Consider the following 16735-nt stretch of genomic DNA (forward strand, 5'->3'; position numbering starts at 1 on the left):
GATCTTTTATTTTTATTTTGGCAGAGTGCTCCCTGGCAGCTCTGTTGAACATCTGGCTATCAGCAGGTTGGGCTAATCTTTGTGCTGCAGAGTGTGAGCAGTGACAAAGACATTTTTTTAACTTTGACACAACAATAACAAACAATGCTGATGATGCTATAATCATATTCTGTACTGTACCGAAAGCTATGCAGGTAAAGCTACACTAGCATTCAACATAAGATGTAATCCAAAGGGACAGATTCATCTGTCAAAATAAGCCATACCTTCGTCACCATGCAGATAATAAAATAGTGAGTCATATGAAGTCATTTACAGCATTAGTAAAATAAATGTTAATTGGGGCATAAAATCTGTCCATTCGGATGAGATGCTCAGCATAATATCTTCCACTCCACATGAATTTTTTTTTTCTCAGGCAAATTTGTCTGCATGTTTTCAAACAAAATCTGCAGCTTTTCTAGGCCTGCAAGTCACAGATGCAATTAAGATGCAACTTGTCACGAATTATGCTTTAAGGAATGTTTAAGAGCAGGCATAAATGACAGGCTCAAGCTGATTAAATAAAAAAAATCAAACCTTTTACATAGCAGAAGATTGCAGAATATGAGCAAACACCAACAGAGTCAAGGAAGAGGGGTGTAAACAGCAACACAATGGCCTGTCAATGAAGCAGTGTGTTAGGCCTGTAGATATTCTACAAAACAGACAAATGTGATATTTAACTAGCTAGCAACATACTTTATGGCCAGGACATTTCATATTTTACGAGAACTCCTACATTGAGTTCTCCTACATATGAAGTTCTCCTTAATTTGGGAGATCTGTGTTGCCCAATAGTTCCACGTAAAACCGATCTCATTTACCTCTGCAAATGTCTAAAAAAATCAACCTCTGTCCTCTTTTGCTCTGCTGTGAGAAAAGCTTGACTGACAAACCCACAAATTAAGTCGTATTCATGTTTGTTGTTAGCAATAGTCACCCCACTGTTGCCAATTCAGTGACATTCTGGCAATGTCATTGAATATAGCCAAAATCGGAATTGCCAAGTCAGCTTCATAAAGATCGCTAACTGGAAATCAGCCAGAAAACTGCAATTGGTGCACCCCTACTACAAAGTCTTCATAGCTCCCTGCAATTGCAGCAGATCTGTTTTATATTTCCTAGACACATCAAAAAGGATACAAGAACAGAGCACAAGTTCTCTGTTTATGGGGAGTTTGCATTGGCCTTAAACCATTTTGTTTTGGTGTTTCAAACATCAGCTTTATTAATTTTTTTATTAAACTGACATCCACTATGATTTTCAGATTTATTGAAAATGCACAATAGCACTCCTGGTACATCAGCTGTTAAGCATCTAATTTCCTCATCAATCAAACAAAGCCTGAGGGTTTGAAAAATTATAAAGGAAAATAGTTATGTACTGGTATGAGATTCTCGAAGAGTGATATGGTTGAGTACAAACAACAACAGTTTCACAAATTCTAACAGGCCAGCATCACTTGAAATGTACAGAGGCAAGCTGGCTTTGAGGGTCGAGGGAGTGATGTAGTGATGACGCATGGTGTGTGCGACCAGCCAGTAGGATAAATGAGGATAAATCAGACTCGGAAATCTTCTCCTTTCTCCTCTTCTGCTTTTCCCTTCAGGGGTTGCCACATCAAATCATCTGTCTTACTCTCTGCATCCTATTCCCTCACAACAACTAACTTCATGTCCTCTTTCGCCACATCCATAAATGTCCTTTTTGGTATTTCACTCAGCCTCCTGCCCAGGGGCTCCAAACTCAGCATCCTTTGATACAACCATCGTCTCTCCTCTGAACAAACTCAGAAATAATTTCCAATGAGAACAGTAAGAATTTGACATACGATGTAAAAACCTTCTCCCAATTTTTTTTTTTTTTTACAAAAAATATAAATAAATCAATTAAAAACAAAATTAATTAAACAAATAAACACAAATTGAACAGTTTGGGGAGTTTGTTAGCTATGCACTGCACCACTTTGAAAACTCACACCTGTGCTGAATGACACTATGTCATATTATCACCTCTAACATTTAATTATTTTGATTTTGGCACACTGAATAAGTGAAAAATCAGGAATAAACAGCTGTTGAAGTTATAGTGGATTTTAACTCTGTTGAGATCTTTCCCAGTTGCTGTTTGGCTCCTTAGAGTAAAGCAAGTATAACCAGTATAGCTGGATAATCAGTCAGGCTATCTGCTCCGGTAGCCAGCCTGCACTTGGCTGCTTCACATATTTCATTCATGGCTTGCCAACTATAGTTTTATAGTGGCATTACTTCAATGGAAGTGATAGATGGTGCTCCTTTAGTTTTAATTTTGTGACCTGTGTGATAATTGACCACAAATATTTTATGGTAAAATTATTAAATGTTAAATGTAGCAGATCAGCTGATCAGAAGTGTGCAGCAACATGTGGGGGAGAGGCAGCACTGTGCTCCTATACGGTCCTCACTTTCTCTGAGATTTTTACCTGAGACTTTAATCCTTAATAACTGGGTGATATAAATTTCATAACATCAAAATTTTTAAAATGTTGAAACACAATGATACCAATAACTAACTGGCAGCCTCAGCAGGCTTCTTACTAAATATGAAAATATGCTCTCAGTACATCACTTTGTGTTTTAATTTTATTTAGAGAGATTATTGCAAGAACCTCCTACTTGATGTTTCATGACTCATAATGGGCGTGGGTGTCATTGAGGTCCTGACCTCAACTTTGAGAACCACTGTTAGATAATTAGGAATCCCTAAAGGATGGCTTCTTATGTAAATGTTTGCAACATGCGTCTGTAGTGCCTCCTTTACCCTTACCCACTAGGATAGCACTCTGAGTTCAACTATTTTATTTTACTTGACTTAGCAGACATTCAACTTAATTTTTTTACATGTACACCAGCCTCAATATCCAAGATTAAACAGATTTGTCTCAGACCATACTGTCACAACATGGTGACAGTTTCAACAAATATGCATTTTCTTTCTTATAAAAATTCCACAGGGCAGCTTTAATCCTAAAAGTATTTTTGTAAAACATTCTGTGATAAATAATTAAATCAAAATTCTACACTTCTGTACAAATTTTCCCTTTTAAATTTAACAATTTTTTACAGTGCAATTCAGGGTGTTCCCCTGCATTATAAGCATGGTGGCGGGCCTTACGGCTTTTACTTGCCACTTCACTCTGCCTTACGTCAGCTCTGAATGTGACCAGCATTACATAGCTTGATTTAAGACGAAGCCAATTTCTGATTACTTAATTAGGATTCAACTGAAGAGCATGAAATGTCTACAAAATATATGTTTTGTGAATGTTTTTTAAGAATCTGTAGTTGTGTGTTTAAGTATTGTCAACAATGTCTTCCAATTACAATGTCATTACATTTTTTAACTTTCACATTTTTTTTCATTTTTTATTTTTTACACAAAAACATGATGTTGGTCAAGTGCAGGTTTTCAGGAGAAACCCTGCATGTTTCAGTGGAAACCCTGAACTTGTCAACTTGTGGACCCACTTTTAAAACTACACCAGCTGGTGATATTAAATGAAAACAGCCAAATAGAAATCAGGATTGTTTACCAGTCCCCAAAAATTAGGATATGCAAATGAAACCCCGTTGCCGGCCTGGTCGTCGACACTCGGAAGCGGTGGGGCCAAACTCAATGAGACCCACTAAATCCAATGAGTCACAAACAAGATGAGAGTACTCACTCAACCTTGGAATATTTTCTGTGTCCTCGTGTGTCACCTCCTGACATTATGCAGTATGGATCTAGTGAAGCTCAGCACAGATGGTCAGGATGGCACGTTTCTGTCTCCCTCATTGCCAGAGGTGCTTTCAGACTTTCCGTTTACCTGAAGAGCCATCTTGTTTCTGCCACTGAGCAGGGACATGCACAGATAGACAGTAGGAGGCGCTGGAGCACCTGCCCTTTTTCCTCTGGACAAAACAGCGCCCTTCTGTATTTTATTTTTCTTACCATCTATTGGGTGTTGCCCAAGACAATACATGGCTATTGATTTGAAATAGATATGCCAAGATGATGCACAAGCTGTGCCTAAAAGAAAAAAATCTCACATTACTAAGGCAGCTGGTGGTTCCATGTGCCACACAAGGTGCCCTTTTTTCCACTTGAGCACCTGCTCCCCACCCCCAACAGGTCTGTACATGACAATGCCACCAAGAATCTTCCAGTAGGTTCACAAAAGCATGAAAGTCACTGAGTTCGCTTGTTCCATGTTGCCAGAGGTGCAAACAGACATTTCGGAATCCTGAAGCGTCATCTGGTTCGGCGGCGTCTCACTCCCACTTCGGTCTAGTGTAGCTGCACATAAATTTCACTATAATGTTTTTAGCATGCTCCAGCTTCTTGATGTTTGGCTGTTCCATATTGAAGCATGTGCAATTGTGACCCAATTCAAAAACTCAGAACTAAAACTTTCAGCAATTTTAGTTTTCGCTCATTCCAATTTCGCCTGGTCTCTCCTTGTTCCTCACTCATCCCATACTCGTGCTGCTGTTCCTTCCCTTCATCCAATCAGAATTTAAAGTTATGTATCATTCATTTAAGCATCCAATCACTGACAGGCAAAATAAAACCCAATAAACAATTTTAGTTGCATCACATATGGAGCACGTTTTTTCACAGTACCTTTCAAATTATATTAACAAAAGTAAATTAAGAGCCCTCTGCTGGACAAGTTACTACATAGGCTATAGACAGAACAGCTCAAGTCAACTGTAATTGTCAGAAGAATCCTATGTATGCCCTCTGTTCAGAAATTGATCAAAGATTTTCTCAGTTGCAGTAAATTATAGCAGGGCTACACTTAAACAATGCAGTTAAAGGCAAAAGAGTGGAGAGGGAGTCTGTGGTGGAGTCCGGACCAACAAAAAAATTTCAGTCCACATAGACTTGTTCTTATGATTACATTTGAATAAAAGTCCATAAGCAATGCTTTGGGAATAGCTGAGCTCATGTTTCCCCTCCGTCGTTTCGCGCTGTCTCCCTCTCCGCCAGCTGTTTTGTCCTCTCACGGTGCCTGCTTTCACTTCTTGCAGCCTGTCACCACCTAGTAAAAGAGATCTTTATCATTCCAGAGAGGCTTGCGGTCCACCACCACCGACTCTCAGGTACACTTTACCCCCATTGGGTTTAAGTCACCTGAGGCAAATATTCAGAGCAGCTTAGGATTGCACTAATGCCTTACCTGCCTTCTTATGCCCATATCTGCAGATGAAGGCGCCGAGGGCAGGAGGGAGGCTGGTGGTCAGGACTCCAAAGAATACTGTGCCTCAGATAAGGACATTGTGGAAGTGGTGAGGACAGAGTACGTGTACACGCGGCCTCCACCCTGGTCAGATGTGCTGCCCACGATTCACATCATCACTCCCACATACAGCCGGCCAGTGCAGAAGGCAGAGCTGACCCGTATCGCAAACACCTTCCTCCATGTCCCCAACTTGCACTGGATTCTGATAGAAGACTCACAGAGGAGAACTCCTCTTGTCACAAGTCTCCTCCGAGAGACGGGGCTAAACTACACCCACCTCAATGTGGAGACTCCCAAGAACTTTAAAATACGAGGTGACACTCGTGACCCCAGGATTCCCAGAGGAACCATGCAGCGGAACCTGGCCCTGCGTTGGCTTAGGGAGACCTTCAAAAACAACAGCCAGCCGGGCATCGTCTACTTTGCAGACGATGACAACTCGTACAGCCTGGAGCTATTTGAGGAGGTAAATGCAGTTGTCAACCCTGCTACTCTATCGGTGTACAGTATATTCTAGTGTCTTTCACAAATATTTATGACATTTGAAATGCTGCACTTCAAATTTTGGTTAATGTCTTTGCATTTTTTGAGCATGGCTATGAATGTTTTTTTTTATAACTTTTCTGTTTACAGTTTGCTCTACCGAAAGAACCATGACGCAAAGCTGCCTTGCAGCTTCCTTCATTTTCAGTTGCCACGGGCAACTGATCTCAAGTTCAGATGACATGATCCAAGTGAAAACTGTTCAGTTTTTAAAATTCTCCATAGTGTATGCAGAAATATTAAAAATGTACTTTTAGTACTTTTGCCAACTCATGACTTACAGTGTGTGGGAAGCTTCTGAACTGTGTGTTTTGCTGCAGATGAACCAGGTTAAAGTCAGAAAATGCAGTCGCTAAAAATATTTCCAACATTTTTTTTTTTTTATTAAGTTGTTGTGTAGTTTAGTAAACTGAGTTTTCTGTGCAAGCTCACATACTAGATTTGCTATGTTGTCTAAAGGGAATAACATGATTTCACAACCTGCATGTGTGAAAACATTCAAAAATACGTTCTGCATTCACATAATATATAAATTAAAGCTGCTTTGATGCAATTTTGCTTTTACACACATACACACACACACACATATTATGTTTTGGCCCCATCATAGCATTAGCTCCAGATTTATATGTCTCTTTAATTTCAAACAATAATCCAATCTACGTTTGACACAAGTAGCCTTACTTCTCAACTTCCATTTTAATTATCCATGTAAGAAAATATATACAGTTTTTTAATTTTATATGTTGCGTCAAAATTAGGGCATTGCACAAAGCATTTATTTCATAAGGTTCGTACTACACTTCTTGTCCTAAACATTTTACATCATCTCTTTCCTATGCAGTATATTTATAACATGTTGCTCAGCTTATCTTTCTTCTTTCTGTCAGACAATTCCTTAGCTCCCAACAAGCCCAGTCAGGGATCTGAAGCTGCCCGAGTGATGTCAGCACATGTAATCAGAACACCTCAAGCCATCCGTTTCGACATCAGTCGAATTACCTGAGCAGAAACAGTGTAGGTCCTGCCAGTATTAACCTCAAGTCTTGTTAGTTTTGCAGACGTTGTCTGTGGCAAATGGAGTGGCCGGTATTGATGGTGACTGTCATTACCGTTTTCTGGAAATCAGCCAAAGTGCTCTGCCTTCCTCTGAGATCCTCCATCACCTCCAACAAGCTTATTCAGAGGCCAAAGTTAAAACCCTGGGGGGCAAAGACAGAGCTATGGGAGTGTGAAAATAGAAAAAGGGAAAAATAAAAGGCTTCAGCTGAATAGATGAAACTACTGTACAGCGTACTGAAATCCAGGCATTAGCAGATTAGATGTGGGTCAGTCACATATGCAGGTGACTTATTAAGACTTGAAAAACTCTGTATTTATACTGCAATGTAATTTGAAAAGATTATAAGGTTGCATAAAACAGAATTAAACACACCTAGGCAAGTTAACTTAGAGCAAAAAGTAATGAAACACTGCAAATCATGATTGCATCATAAACAGAGAAAGCAAATCACAATTTTATAGTCTTAGTAAACTGCCTCTCTGTTAACTAAAATGCTACTAGTCAGTGTTCCATTAAAGTTCTGAAGGTGGACAAATCCTACACACACAAAAAACTATCAGTCTAATAGGAGTTTTATATGAAAAGCACTCTCAACAGGCTCCTCATGTTGCTGATCTTTTGAGTCTTACACTTCAGACATTATCGTCCCCAAGGGAAAATTATCTTCCACAAACGAGCCCCAGGACTCGTAGCCAATAAGACAATAACTACCAGAGGCTGCAATGCTAATTCAAAGTGTGTCAATTGTGTGCAAACCAGATATTCCTCATCTTCTAAATTTCAAATTATGTGCAAGAGAGAGAAAAAAAAGCATTTATGAATTAAAAGTTTCTCATTTACCAACATTTAAATTAACTGACGAATGTTTAAATAGGAGGAGGTTTACTCAAGTTTGTATATGTTTATGTAAACTAGAATTTGAATTTAATTTGAATTTATCTAAACTTAAATTTAACAAATATGTTAAATTCTGAAAGACAAGAACAGTTTTATTTGTAAAGACTGTGAGAACAATAACTAAACAAGTAATACTGCTAAGATTTTGAAGCAATGGAGAACGTTTTTATGCCGCTTTCATGAATGCACACCAAGATATTTAAATCCATCAATTGCAGCAACACAGACAATGATAAATATATTCTCGAATACAAATATATATTTTTAGGTCAGTCATTAATGAAATCTTGTGAATACTTAATAAAAGAATATTTCTTCTCAGTTACAATGATGCATGCAAAGTTCTCCTCCAAATCCTTATTTTTAATTCACTATTTAGTGTACTGTAGTGTTCTTGTCCCTTGTCACCATTTCACTTAGCAATCTTTAAAAATATCTAACATTCATGGAATAAAGGATGCATAAAAATGGAATTGATGCCGAATCCGTAGAGCGAATCTCCGACAAACGATGTTATAATGGCGGAAATAGGGAAACTCAATGCCTTACACAAGACATTTTTTTGAGTCATTTTGCCTTATGAGCCAACACTGAGGCAAAGACAACAGGCAAAAAAAATTAAAATAAAAAAATTCACCAACGAGTTGTGCGTCAGGTCTATAAGGTTCTTTGTGTGAAACAACGGAGAAACATTTTTCGCAGCCAGAGGGAGAATGTGGGGCACAAAGTCTCATTGGATGTGACTGAAAGCTGCCAGACTATTTTGCACGTACAAAGCGGGTGAGTAATGATTTAAATGATACAAGCTTGTGAAACTCTGCCTTCAGGAAAATAACAGTAGCATGAAAAGGTTCTTAAATGTAAATACCACAGCTACTGTAGCACATTTTCAAGCTGCCACAGTGCTACCAGTGGAATTTACACATACAATCAAGCATAACAACCTTCACCTATTGATCTTTGATTTGACCATCAGTAAGTGTCCTTGTGACAATAGAAAGGGATATTTACCATCAGTTACCTTCTCGCAGACAACATGTGGTAGGTGTTGATCACAGTTTCATTCAAGTGGACGTGAGGTCGGCCGCAGACCTCGATTCATCTCTTGCATCATCCCAGACTCCGTTTGGGTTTTGGAAATGTAACAAGTTAAAATCCGCCCGCTGAAAACTCTAGGTAACAGCTGTCAGGTCACTGACATCGCTGAACCATGATTTCCTATTATTTTCCGCAAACTCTTTATGATCGCAACGTGTTAGCATTTACTTCCTCCGGATAAGGTGCGTCTACGACACAAATTGCGACCGCCGATTGGTCAGTGGCTGACGAGCCTCGCAGAATGATTGACAGGTGGAGTCCTGTCAATTTTGAGACAACTTCCTTTCTCCATTTTTAGAAAAGCCAAGGCTTTACGAATATAAATGTATGAATAGCAATGCAAAAGAAGAAATAAGCACAGCAATGACGACGAGTCACTTCAAAACAAAGCAGACTTTTAATTTTAAATTAAAGACAAAATGATTGTGGAGCTTGCATTCCGAACAACCGTATCTTAGCCATTAATGGGGGAGCAAAGCGAGCATTACAAACTCTGCAGTCTCTGTGTCAATATCCAGGAGCAAAAGTGTCCAAACTTTTTGTCGAGATGGTCAAAGTCATTTAGTGCAAAGGCCACAAAAATCTTACATTTCTTAAAATAAAAAAAGCAAATCTTTTATGATATTTTTTAATACTCAAAAATATATTAAACAAAACAAGTTAATAAACAGTTGTGTTTTTGTAGAAAATTGTTGTTGATCCAAAGTATAAAAGGGTCTTGAATCAAAGAAAGGCTTATAATTTAAAACTTTTGGAGGGTCAATTAATTTAGTTTTTTGGGCTAGAGTTTTTATTTGTCTCCTCTGAGCAACAAGATTGTAACGGGTCTGAGCTTGCTGAATTTAGCCAAGTTTAATCACTGGCGAGTGGGGAATATTTAAATAATTTAATTAAATAATTCAATTTTTAAATGGACAAAGTTCTTTACTGAGTCTAACAAAATAGCATGTCAGTTGGAAGTAAACTGAATAAATTGGGTTTTTGAAACAAGGAAAAGTTTGAGAAACTTTTATGAAAATCTTTTGTTTGAATAATAACCCGTAGACTCCACAAATTAGAGCAGTGTACAGGGCAGTTTCCATTGTCTCCAAAAATATCCTTAAGGACTGAAGAATCTAGAAGAATAATTGGTTTTTATGTGTCTTTTCAACCAAATGACTTTGTTTCTTTCTTCAGTCTAACGTCTCAAACACAGTACTGTGTCTCTGTAGGCCTCTAGCAAACTGGAGCAGGAAACTGAGCTTAAATGCCGAGACTGGCATGCATTCGCAAAACTGGAGCAACACCACACAAGATATTGTGTACAAACCCATCATATTCGCCTGACTGAGGCAGGGGAAACTTGGTTGCATTTTCATTTGCTTGGCTGCCAGCAGAAGAGGGGATTTGTGTCAGTTTCACTCCGGCTGATATTCCCTCCAGAAGAAGCGAGCGGAACACTCATTTTCACATTTCCAGTGTGGATGGGAGAGTGACAAACCTCTTGACACCACCTGCAAGGGGCCTGATTTGTTGTTTTCTCTTGTTGTGAGGGAAGGCGTAAACATATCTGCAAGAGGAAGCTGGCAAGTGACGTCGCAGCCAGACGATAGACGGATTTACTCCCTGCCAAGGAACGTTCATCCTTGAAACGGTGCGAGGAGACACGGTTTGTAGCTGACAAAGCAAGCTGGAGACCGAAAAGACAGAATAAGAGTGTGATGAGAGATGATGTTGGATAGAGAAATGTGACCAATGGCAGAGGATATTTTTAGCCCAACCAAGCACATAGACACATATACAAACCCAGTATCTCTTTAGTGTCACCATTACTTCCTAGAGCTCATTAGAACAGACTCAGCTACTTGTTTTTCCCAGGAGTTCGCGTCCACGAATCTCCCAAAGTTTTCTGCCGCTTCGTAATGTTCAAACTGTGCTCCTCCTAAATCACCTGACCTGAACGCTCAGCAGAAACGGAAAAGATACGAATGCGTCCGATGTGCCTGCTTGTTCCATCAGTGCATGCAAGCACTGCATCTTACCAGTGACTGCAAAGGTACTTAAGAGGCATCATTATTTCTGCTGCATTGAGTTTGACTGAATGCCCCTGCAGTTTCTAAATCCTCTTCGACCCTCATTATAAAAATGCACCTTTTATTACAGCTGCAGCTTTTTGTCAGAGTGGCAAGAACCCAAGGAGCAACAGACAAAGGAGAGGGCGGCAAAAGTGCTTGATCGTAGAAGATTAAAGGACCAAAAAAGGGGGAAGTAAAAAGGAGGATGGTGCAGTTCCACCTTAAAGAATCTTTTGAGCCAACCATGAAGCTGAGCCATTTTCTCTAATAGCTCTGCTCCTTTAAAGCCTCCTGGCTCTGCTCGTGTTTACTCCCTTTTAAGATGGCTGCGCCTCATTATCTTATTGTACGGCAGCCCTTGAACAGTGTGTCAGCTGCACTGGTACAGCAGCACGGTCAATATTCACCATCTTTCAGAATGAATCATCTCCGTCCATGCTCTGCTGCAGCACTGCTGACTGAAGCTAAACTACTGTCTTCCTGTCATGTATGCTCCTTCAGATCACTAATATGCTCTCTCTCTCTCCCTCTTCCTCTCCTCCGGCTAGATGAGGTCGACTCGAAAAGTCTCAGTGTGGCCTGTGGCCTTCGTGGGCGGCCTGCGCTACGAGTCCCCCAAGGTAAACGCAGCCGGAAAGGTCTACGGCTGGAAAGCGGTGTTCGACCCCCACCGGCCATTTGCCATCGACATGGCTGGCTTCGCCATCAACCTGAAGCTCATCCTCTCCAAGCCACAGGCGTACTTTAAGCTCCGCGGGGTGAAGGGAGGCTACCAGGAGAGTAGCTTGCTCCGAGAACTTGTAACACTCAATGACCTGGAGCCAAAAGCTGCCAACTGCACTAAGGTAACTTCAGGTTTTTTTTTTCTATGATCATGAAAGTTAAGCAACACAACTGAAACAGTTTAACTGTATTTGACACAGTCCAAAATCTGCAAAATAAGATCCAGGGTGTAAATTGGTTTTGAGTTGGGAACTTTTTCATTTATTTATTTTTATGTTCTCTGCTTTAATTAACATGAAGTATTAATCTTATAAAATACTTTATTTTAAATGATTGGTGAATGTAGATTTAATTTAAATCTGCTGAAAAGAAAACTAAAAAAATCAAGTAAGAGTGGCAAAATAATTTACACACAGCTTCAGTTGCTGCATCTGAGCTTTAGCAAGTTGCGATTCTTAAAACATACAAACTTCATTTTTCAAACAATCTGTTTTTCAACAGAGTTTCTATTGGTGCCTTTTTTTTTTGATGACTCATATAATAAACATGAAAAAAATGGTTTTCAAATGTACATTCTTAAATTCCATATTCAAGTCAAGTCACTGAGTGGCTTCTTTTAACTTTAAAGAAGAAGCACAAGCCTTCTGCAAGGCTTGTGCTTCTTCTTGCTTGTGCTTCTTCAAATATGTGCACATGTCACATATTTGACATGTGCAGTATTTGAGCCTCATGTCAAATACTGACATGAGGCTCACAGTAATTAAAAACGACAGTTAATTTAACCTCGACGGATCCCCAGTATTCACGGTGATTATTAACAAATGCTAAAATCTGCTAAAACTTGAGACTCTCTAAAAGCACTGATATTTGTGTATTTTAATAGTCCAAGCACAAAATATGGGTCGTTATGTATTAACATGCAGCAGGCATGTGCAGAGGGGGCTTGAGCCCCTGCCCCTTTGATTCTTGATGCCATCAGTACAATACAGCATAGTTGTTGCTCGTTATAGAAAACTTTTTTCTGGTTGTTAATCAAGCAACAACCAAGCCTTTTCTATATATATTCTGCTTGCAAAAAATGCATTTTATTTCCATAAGCACTTGGTGCAGATGGACTATTTTCTCTCCAGCTTTACCGCTCCCTCTTGCGGTTGTTGGTCTGGGTCACCTCGCTAAGCTTTCTCTCCGGGCAAAAAGGAGTCAGCCAGAGGCCTTCAGCAAGCCAGTCCTCATCACAAGCACCCATACACACACAGACAAAGATAGAACGGAGAAGAAAAGGAGGGGAAGGGAAGGGACGTACTCTCAGCCAGGTTTTCATCCTGCTCCTCTCCTGCCTTTCACAGGCCTAAATGAAAAGAGGGGATTCAGGGAACTGCTCACGGAACTGAATTGGACTCGGTGAAGGAGACAGAGACGTCACACTGATTACAGATGAGTGCAGGAGATGGACAAAAAGGGTGGTAAAGATGGAGTAAAAGGGAGGGGGTGGGGGTTAAGTCGTGTATGTGCATGTCTTTTTCTTATAATCGTCCACTTCAGATGCGAGCGTCACGGTTACCCGCCTCCTCACTACACCTGAGCAGAGAGGGAGTGGGCTCCTGGCATGGCTCATGCATATTTCATGACTGCTGCCAAGGCAAGATGAAAGAAGGAAGGGTCCCAACACAAAGGAGAGAAGAGGGAAATGAGCTTGACACTTTGAGTTTGTTTCCCTCTTCCTCCTCCCCCCTTTGCAAACGTTTTCCTGCGTGTTTGTTCTGTCTCTGGGGCAAAAGCAAGCCAGCATGAAAGCTTTGGAGGATGTAATGGAACAAAAACGTATCCAGAAGAACTGGGGAGAAAACTGTAGTAATGCCACTAAGGGAAAAGTTTATACAACAAATAATTTAGAGCTGTCAGTCATTTGAAGGAAGCAATTATTCTGTGGTCAGAAGAGGACAAGCTGAAAAAAGGCTGTGCTAAATTTGTAAGAAAACCCTGTTTCAACGCTGCCTCTTTTCACTCTGCAGGGTTCACGCTCAAGTAGCTCTTTACACATAGATAGGCCCCGTGGTGGTGAATGTACTGCTGGAGCAGCGTCCACAATCGTCTGTAGTTGAAGAACATGAGGTTGAATCAGTGCATTAAGGGAACAGCATGTCACTAATGTTTCTGCTGTTTGTGTTTCCATGCTATTTGTATTTTTTTTTTTTACCAGATACTCGTTTGGCACACAAGGACAGAGAAACCCGTCCTTGTGAATGAGGGGAAGAAAGGATTCACAGATCCAAACATGGAGATTTGATTGTACTTTCCTCAAACTCTGGTAAATATTCAGACTATGTGACGCATCAAAGGGAGGATTTTTTACTTTGTCTAACTAATGCAGAAAGAGCACATTTATATGTTTCATCTTTTTTATTCTATCAGATACAGATAACCTGAGCAAATGCAGCATCTTAATCATATTTAAGTTCGGACTTTGACAAAACCAAAACCATAATTTTGCTAATTTTTATCAGGCAGTCTTTTATCCAATCAGTACACAGAATATTTTCCCGGTAGTTTTGGGGATGGTCTAGATAAGCAGATCCTTGTGTCCCTTTTTTGTCAGCAGTGGTTTTCACCTTTGAATTCTCCCATTGATACTATTTTTATCCAGAATCTGCCTCTTTGTTGAGTTGGGAAGCTTGACATTAACTGAAGGCTTGTGGTGCTTTAGATATTATTCTAGGTATTTTATTTTTTTTTACTTGGATGACCACTTAATGCTATATTGGAGCAGAAATGTGCACAGATAGACCCTTTTTCCTCCATGCAAGTCTCACAAATGGCTGTGTGATTATTTTCTGACCATCACTAATTTTGTTTTTAATCTGCCCCTGCATTTCTGTAGCTTGGGATAAGATGTGCTCCATTCTGAGGTCTTTTAGCCTGTTTTCTGTTGTCAAACAGGTTTTATTTAAGTGATGTTTTGATTCTACTAGTTTGGCAAAAAATAAGGCATGGGTGTGGCCGGTAAACTTCAAGTCAGCCTTTTGTAATTAGTTACAGATTTTTCAAATATTATAAGGGGCAAACACTTCTTCACAGCACTGCAGCTACAGTACGAAAGGAACAGGTGTTTTGATGTTTTCTAATAAACTGTGCAGTAACTGCAATAAATGTTCTTTTATTACAACAGCTGCTCTCTGAAATAAAAAGGGTAATGGAGTTAAATTAAACATGAATGCTACTTCTCAGCTAACTAATTGTTTTGTTTTTTGCAGGTGGTGGGCCTTGCATCTGCGGTGAGGGGAAACAGTCAAGTTTCTATAGAACTGTTCAACTGTGATCAAGTCTTAATTCTAAGGAAACAAAATGGAGGAATATGACATGGGTTAAAAATATTTTTCAAATATGGACCAAAAACATGTCAACTATATCATATCAAAGCACAGCAGGCAGAGGCAGCAGTCGTTCTTCGGGTCTACCACTGAAGAGCAAAGAGGACGGATCTCTAATGAGGTTTACCTCCACCTTCTCCGGGGTTGGGTGGGACAGCACAATATGAAAAGCATACAGCCAGCAGACTGGAACAAGCAAGCAGGTCTGAAAACTATCCTTCCTCCGCAAATAATGCAAAGGATCTGAAAGAAATGGACCAGGATCTGCACATTGCACACAAAAGGAGATTCAGGATGTGGTACACATCATCAGTGCTGGATTTAGAAAAAAAAAAAGTTGAGTTCACTTTCAGCAAGGAAGAAATGTTGTTTTAATAACTACAAATGTTTGCTGTAATTTAATTTAACTGGTTTAGGAGTTTTATGAACACTTGATCTGCTAGTTCACCTGTATTGACTCTTCTCTTCATGTCTTGTTGGGTTATCATTGTCAATTTTACACCATCATTGAAACTCATGCATATACAGTGGGCCACATAGGCACGTACACTTAAAAGAGAAACTCAACCTTGGTGTTCAACTTGAGAAACATAGTTATCAAAAACTTAACACTCTTAGCATTTAAAATTAACACGGGGTTTTCTCTTGAGGAAGGGTTTATGCGTAGTAAACAAATATGAGACCAATCGGAGGCCTGGGGGAAAATTTTGACAAATGCACTGAACATTGTATTTATGTGTGAATGCAAAGCTATTAAATTATTGAAACTGAAAGATAGAACTCATTTACTGTCTGCACTCGTCTTATAGAATACTGGTGGAATGTGTGAGACTTTATTAAGAGAACATTTAGTTTGCGGCACCTTCAAAATGAAGAACCTTTCATTCAAGCTCAGATTCATAAACGTCAACTCCTACAGAGGCCCAAAAGTGTCACATTGAAATTCAATTATTAGATAAGAGAGGAAAAAAATACCCTACCAAGTACATAATTAAGAAAACATGTCATTAATTAACTAATGATTTTGTGCTGCAGTGCAAAATGAATTTAGTTTTTCTCTTCTTTCTGCATGCCCGTCAGTCCGCAGGCGGAGCTGACGCAGATATTCTGAAGATGACTGATTTGGTCTGAAGAAAATTCTTTCACACACATGGACTCTCTTTGGTTAGATATCTATCTCATTGCTGTAACAAATGATGATTTTCCTGATTTACATGCACAACGTTCAGACCATTATTCTTTCATATAAACAAAATATCTCTCGCAGGGCAAATAGAGATTAAAAACGTGGGAACACCACCTTTAACAAATTAAACAGTCTTTCATGGCAGAACCTTTATCATTTAATTCACTGAGTGCTCTTCTACTATCTTACGTAGATTAATGCTTCAGCAGCACCACCAGGATTAGGCTGGATGTTTACACCTTCAGTTTTTTAAGCAGTCTCTAGATAGGAGCCTCTCATAATGTTTGGGATGTTAGGATTTCAGAAGATTTGCCTTGGTATGCTTCTATGGCTGGAATAGAAATTTTGGTTAATTAAAATAAAAAATTAACACTCCTTAGGTTTTTTTTAAAAAGGAAACCTATTCTTTGTAAGATCATGTTATAAAGAAACTATTCACTAATGTGCTGATCTGATGCAGCTATTTAAAAATGTGTCAGTGATTCTGAAATACT

The 16735-nt window shown here is 39.4% G+C and overlaps 1 protein-coding gene and 1 long non-coding RNA gene across 7 annotated transcripts in view; one reads left to right on the top strand and one right to left on the bottom strand.

Moving 5' to 3' along the window:
* The window catches only part of LOC114161812 (uncharacterized), an 81873-nt gene extending 70368 nt beyond the window's left edge, over positions 1–11505 (bottom strand). Inside the window, exons 1-2 of the long non-coding RNA XR_003599083.1 lie at positions 8834–11505; positions 6965–7054 (exon numbers count right to left, since the gene is read on the bottom strand). This is a non-coding gene — a long non-coding RNA (uncharacterized LOC114161812). The remainder of the gene's footprint in view (positions 1–6964; positions 7055–8833) is intronic.
* Positions 1–16629, top strand: part of b3gat1a (beta-1,3-glucuronyltransferase 1 (glucuronosyltransferase P) a) — a 90304-nt gene extending 73675 nt beyond the window's left edge. For 3 of the 6 annotated variants that reach the window (XM_028045390.1, XM_028045389.1, XM_028045391.1), the window contains 5 exons: positions 5098–5169; positions 5273–5775; positions 11513–11809; positions 13888–13995; positions 14939–16629. In XM_028045390.1, coding sequence (XP_027901191.1) covers positions 5098–5169; positions 5273–5775; positions 11513–11809; positions 13888–13974 — 959 coding nt within the window. In that variant the 3' untranslated portion in view covers positions 13975–13995; positions 14939–16629. Of the gene's footprint in view, positions 1–5097; positions 5170–5272; positions 5776–11512; positions 11810–13033; positions 13996–14938 lie in introns of all 6 variants that reach the window. The other 3 variants (XM_028045394.1, XM_028045392.1, XM_028045393.1) reach the window with 3 other exon arrangements.
* Positions 16630–16735: the final 106 nt, after the last annotated feature.

The sequence above is a fragment of the Xiphophorus couchianus genome, chromosome 18, assembly GCF_001444195.1.
Source record: "Xiphophorus couchianus chromosome 18, X_couchianus-1.0, whole genome shotgun sequence".
Classification (NCBI taxonomy): Eukaryota; Metazoa; Chordata; class Actinopteri; order Cyprinodontiformes; family Poeciliidae; genus Xiphophorus; species Xiphophorus couchianus.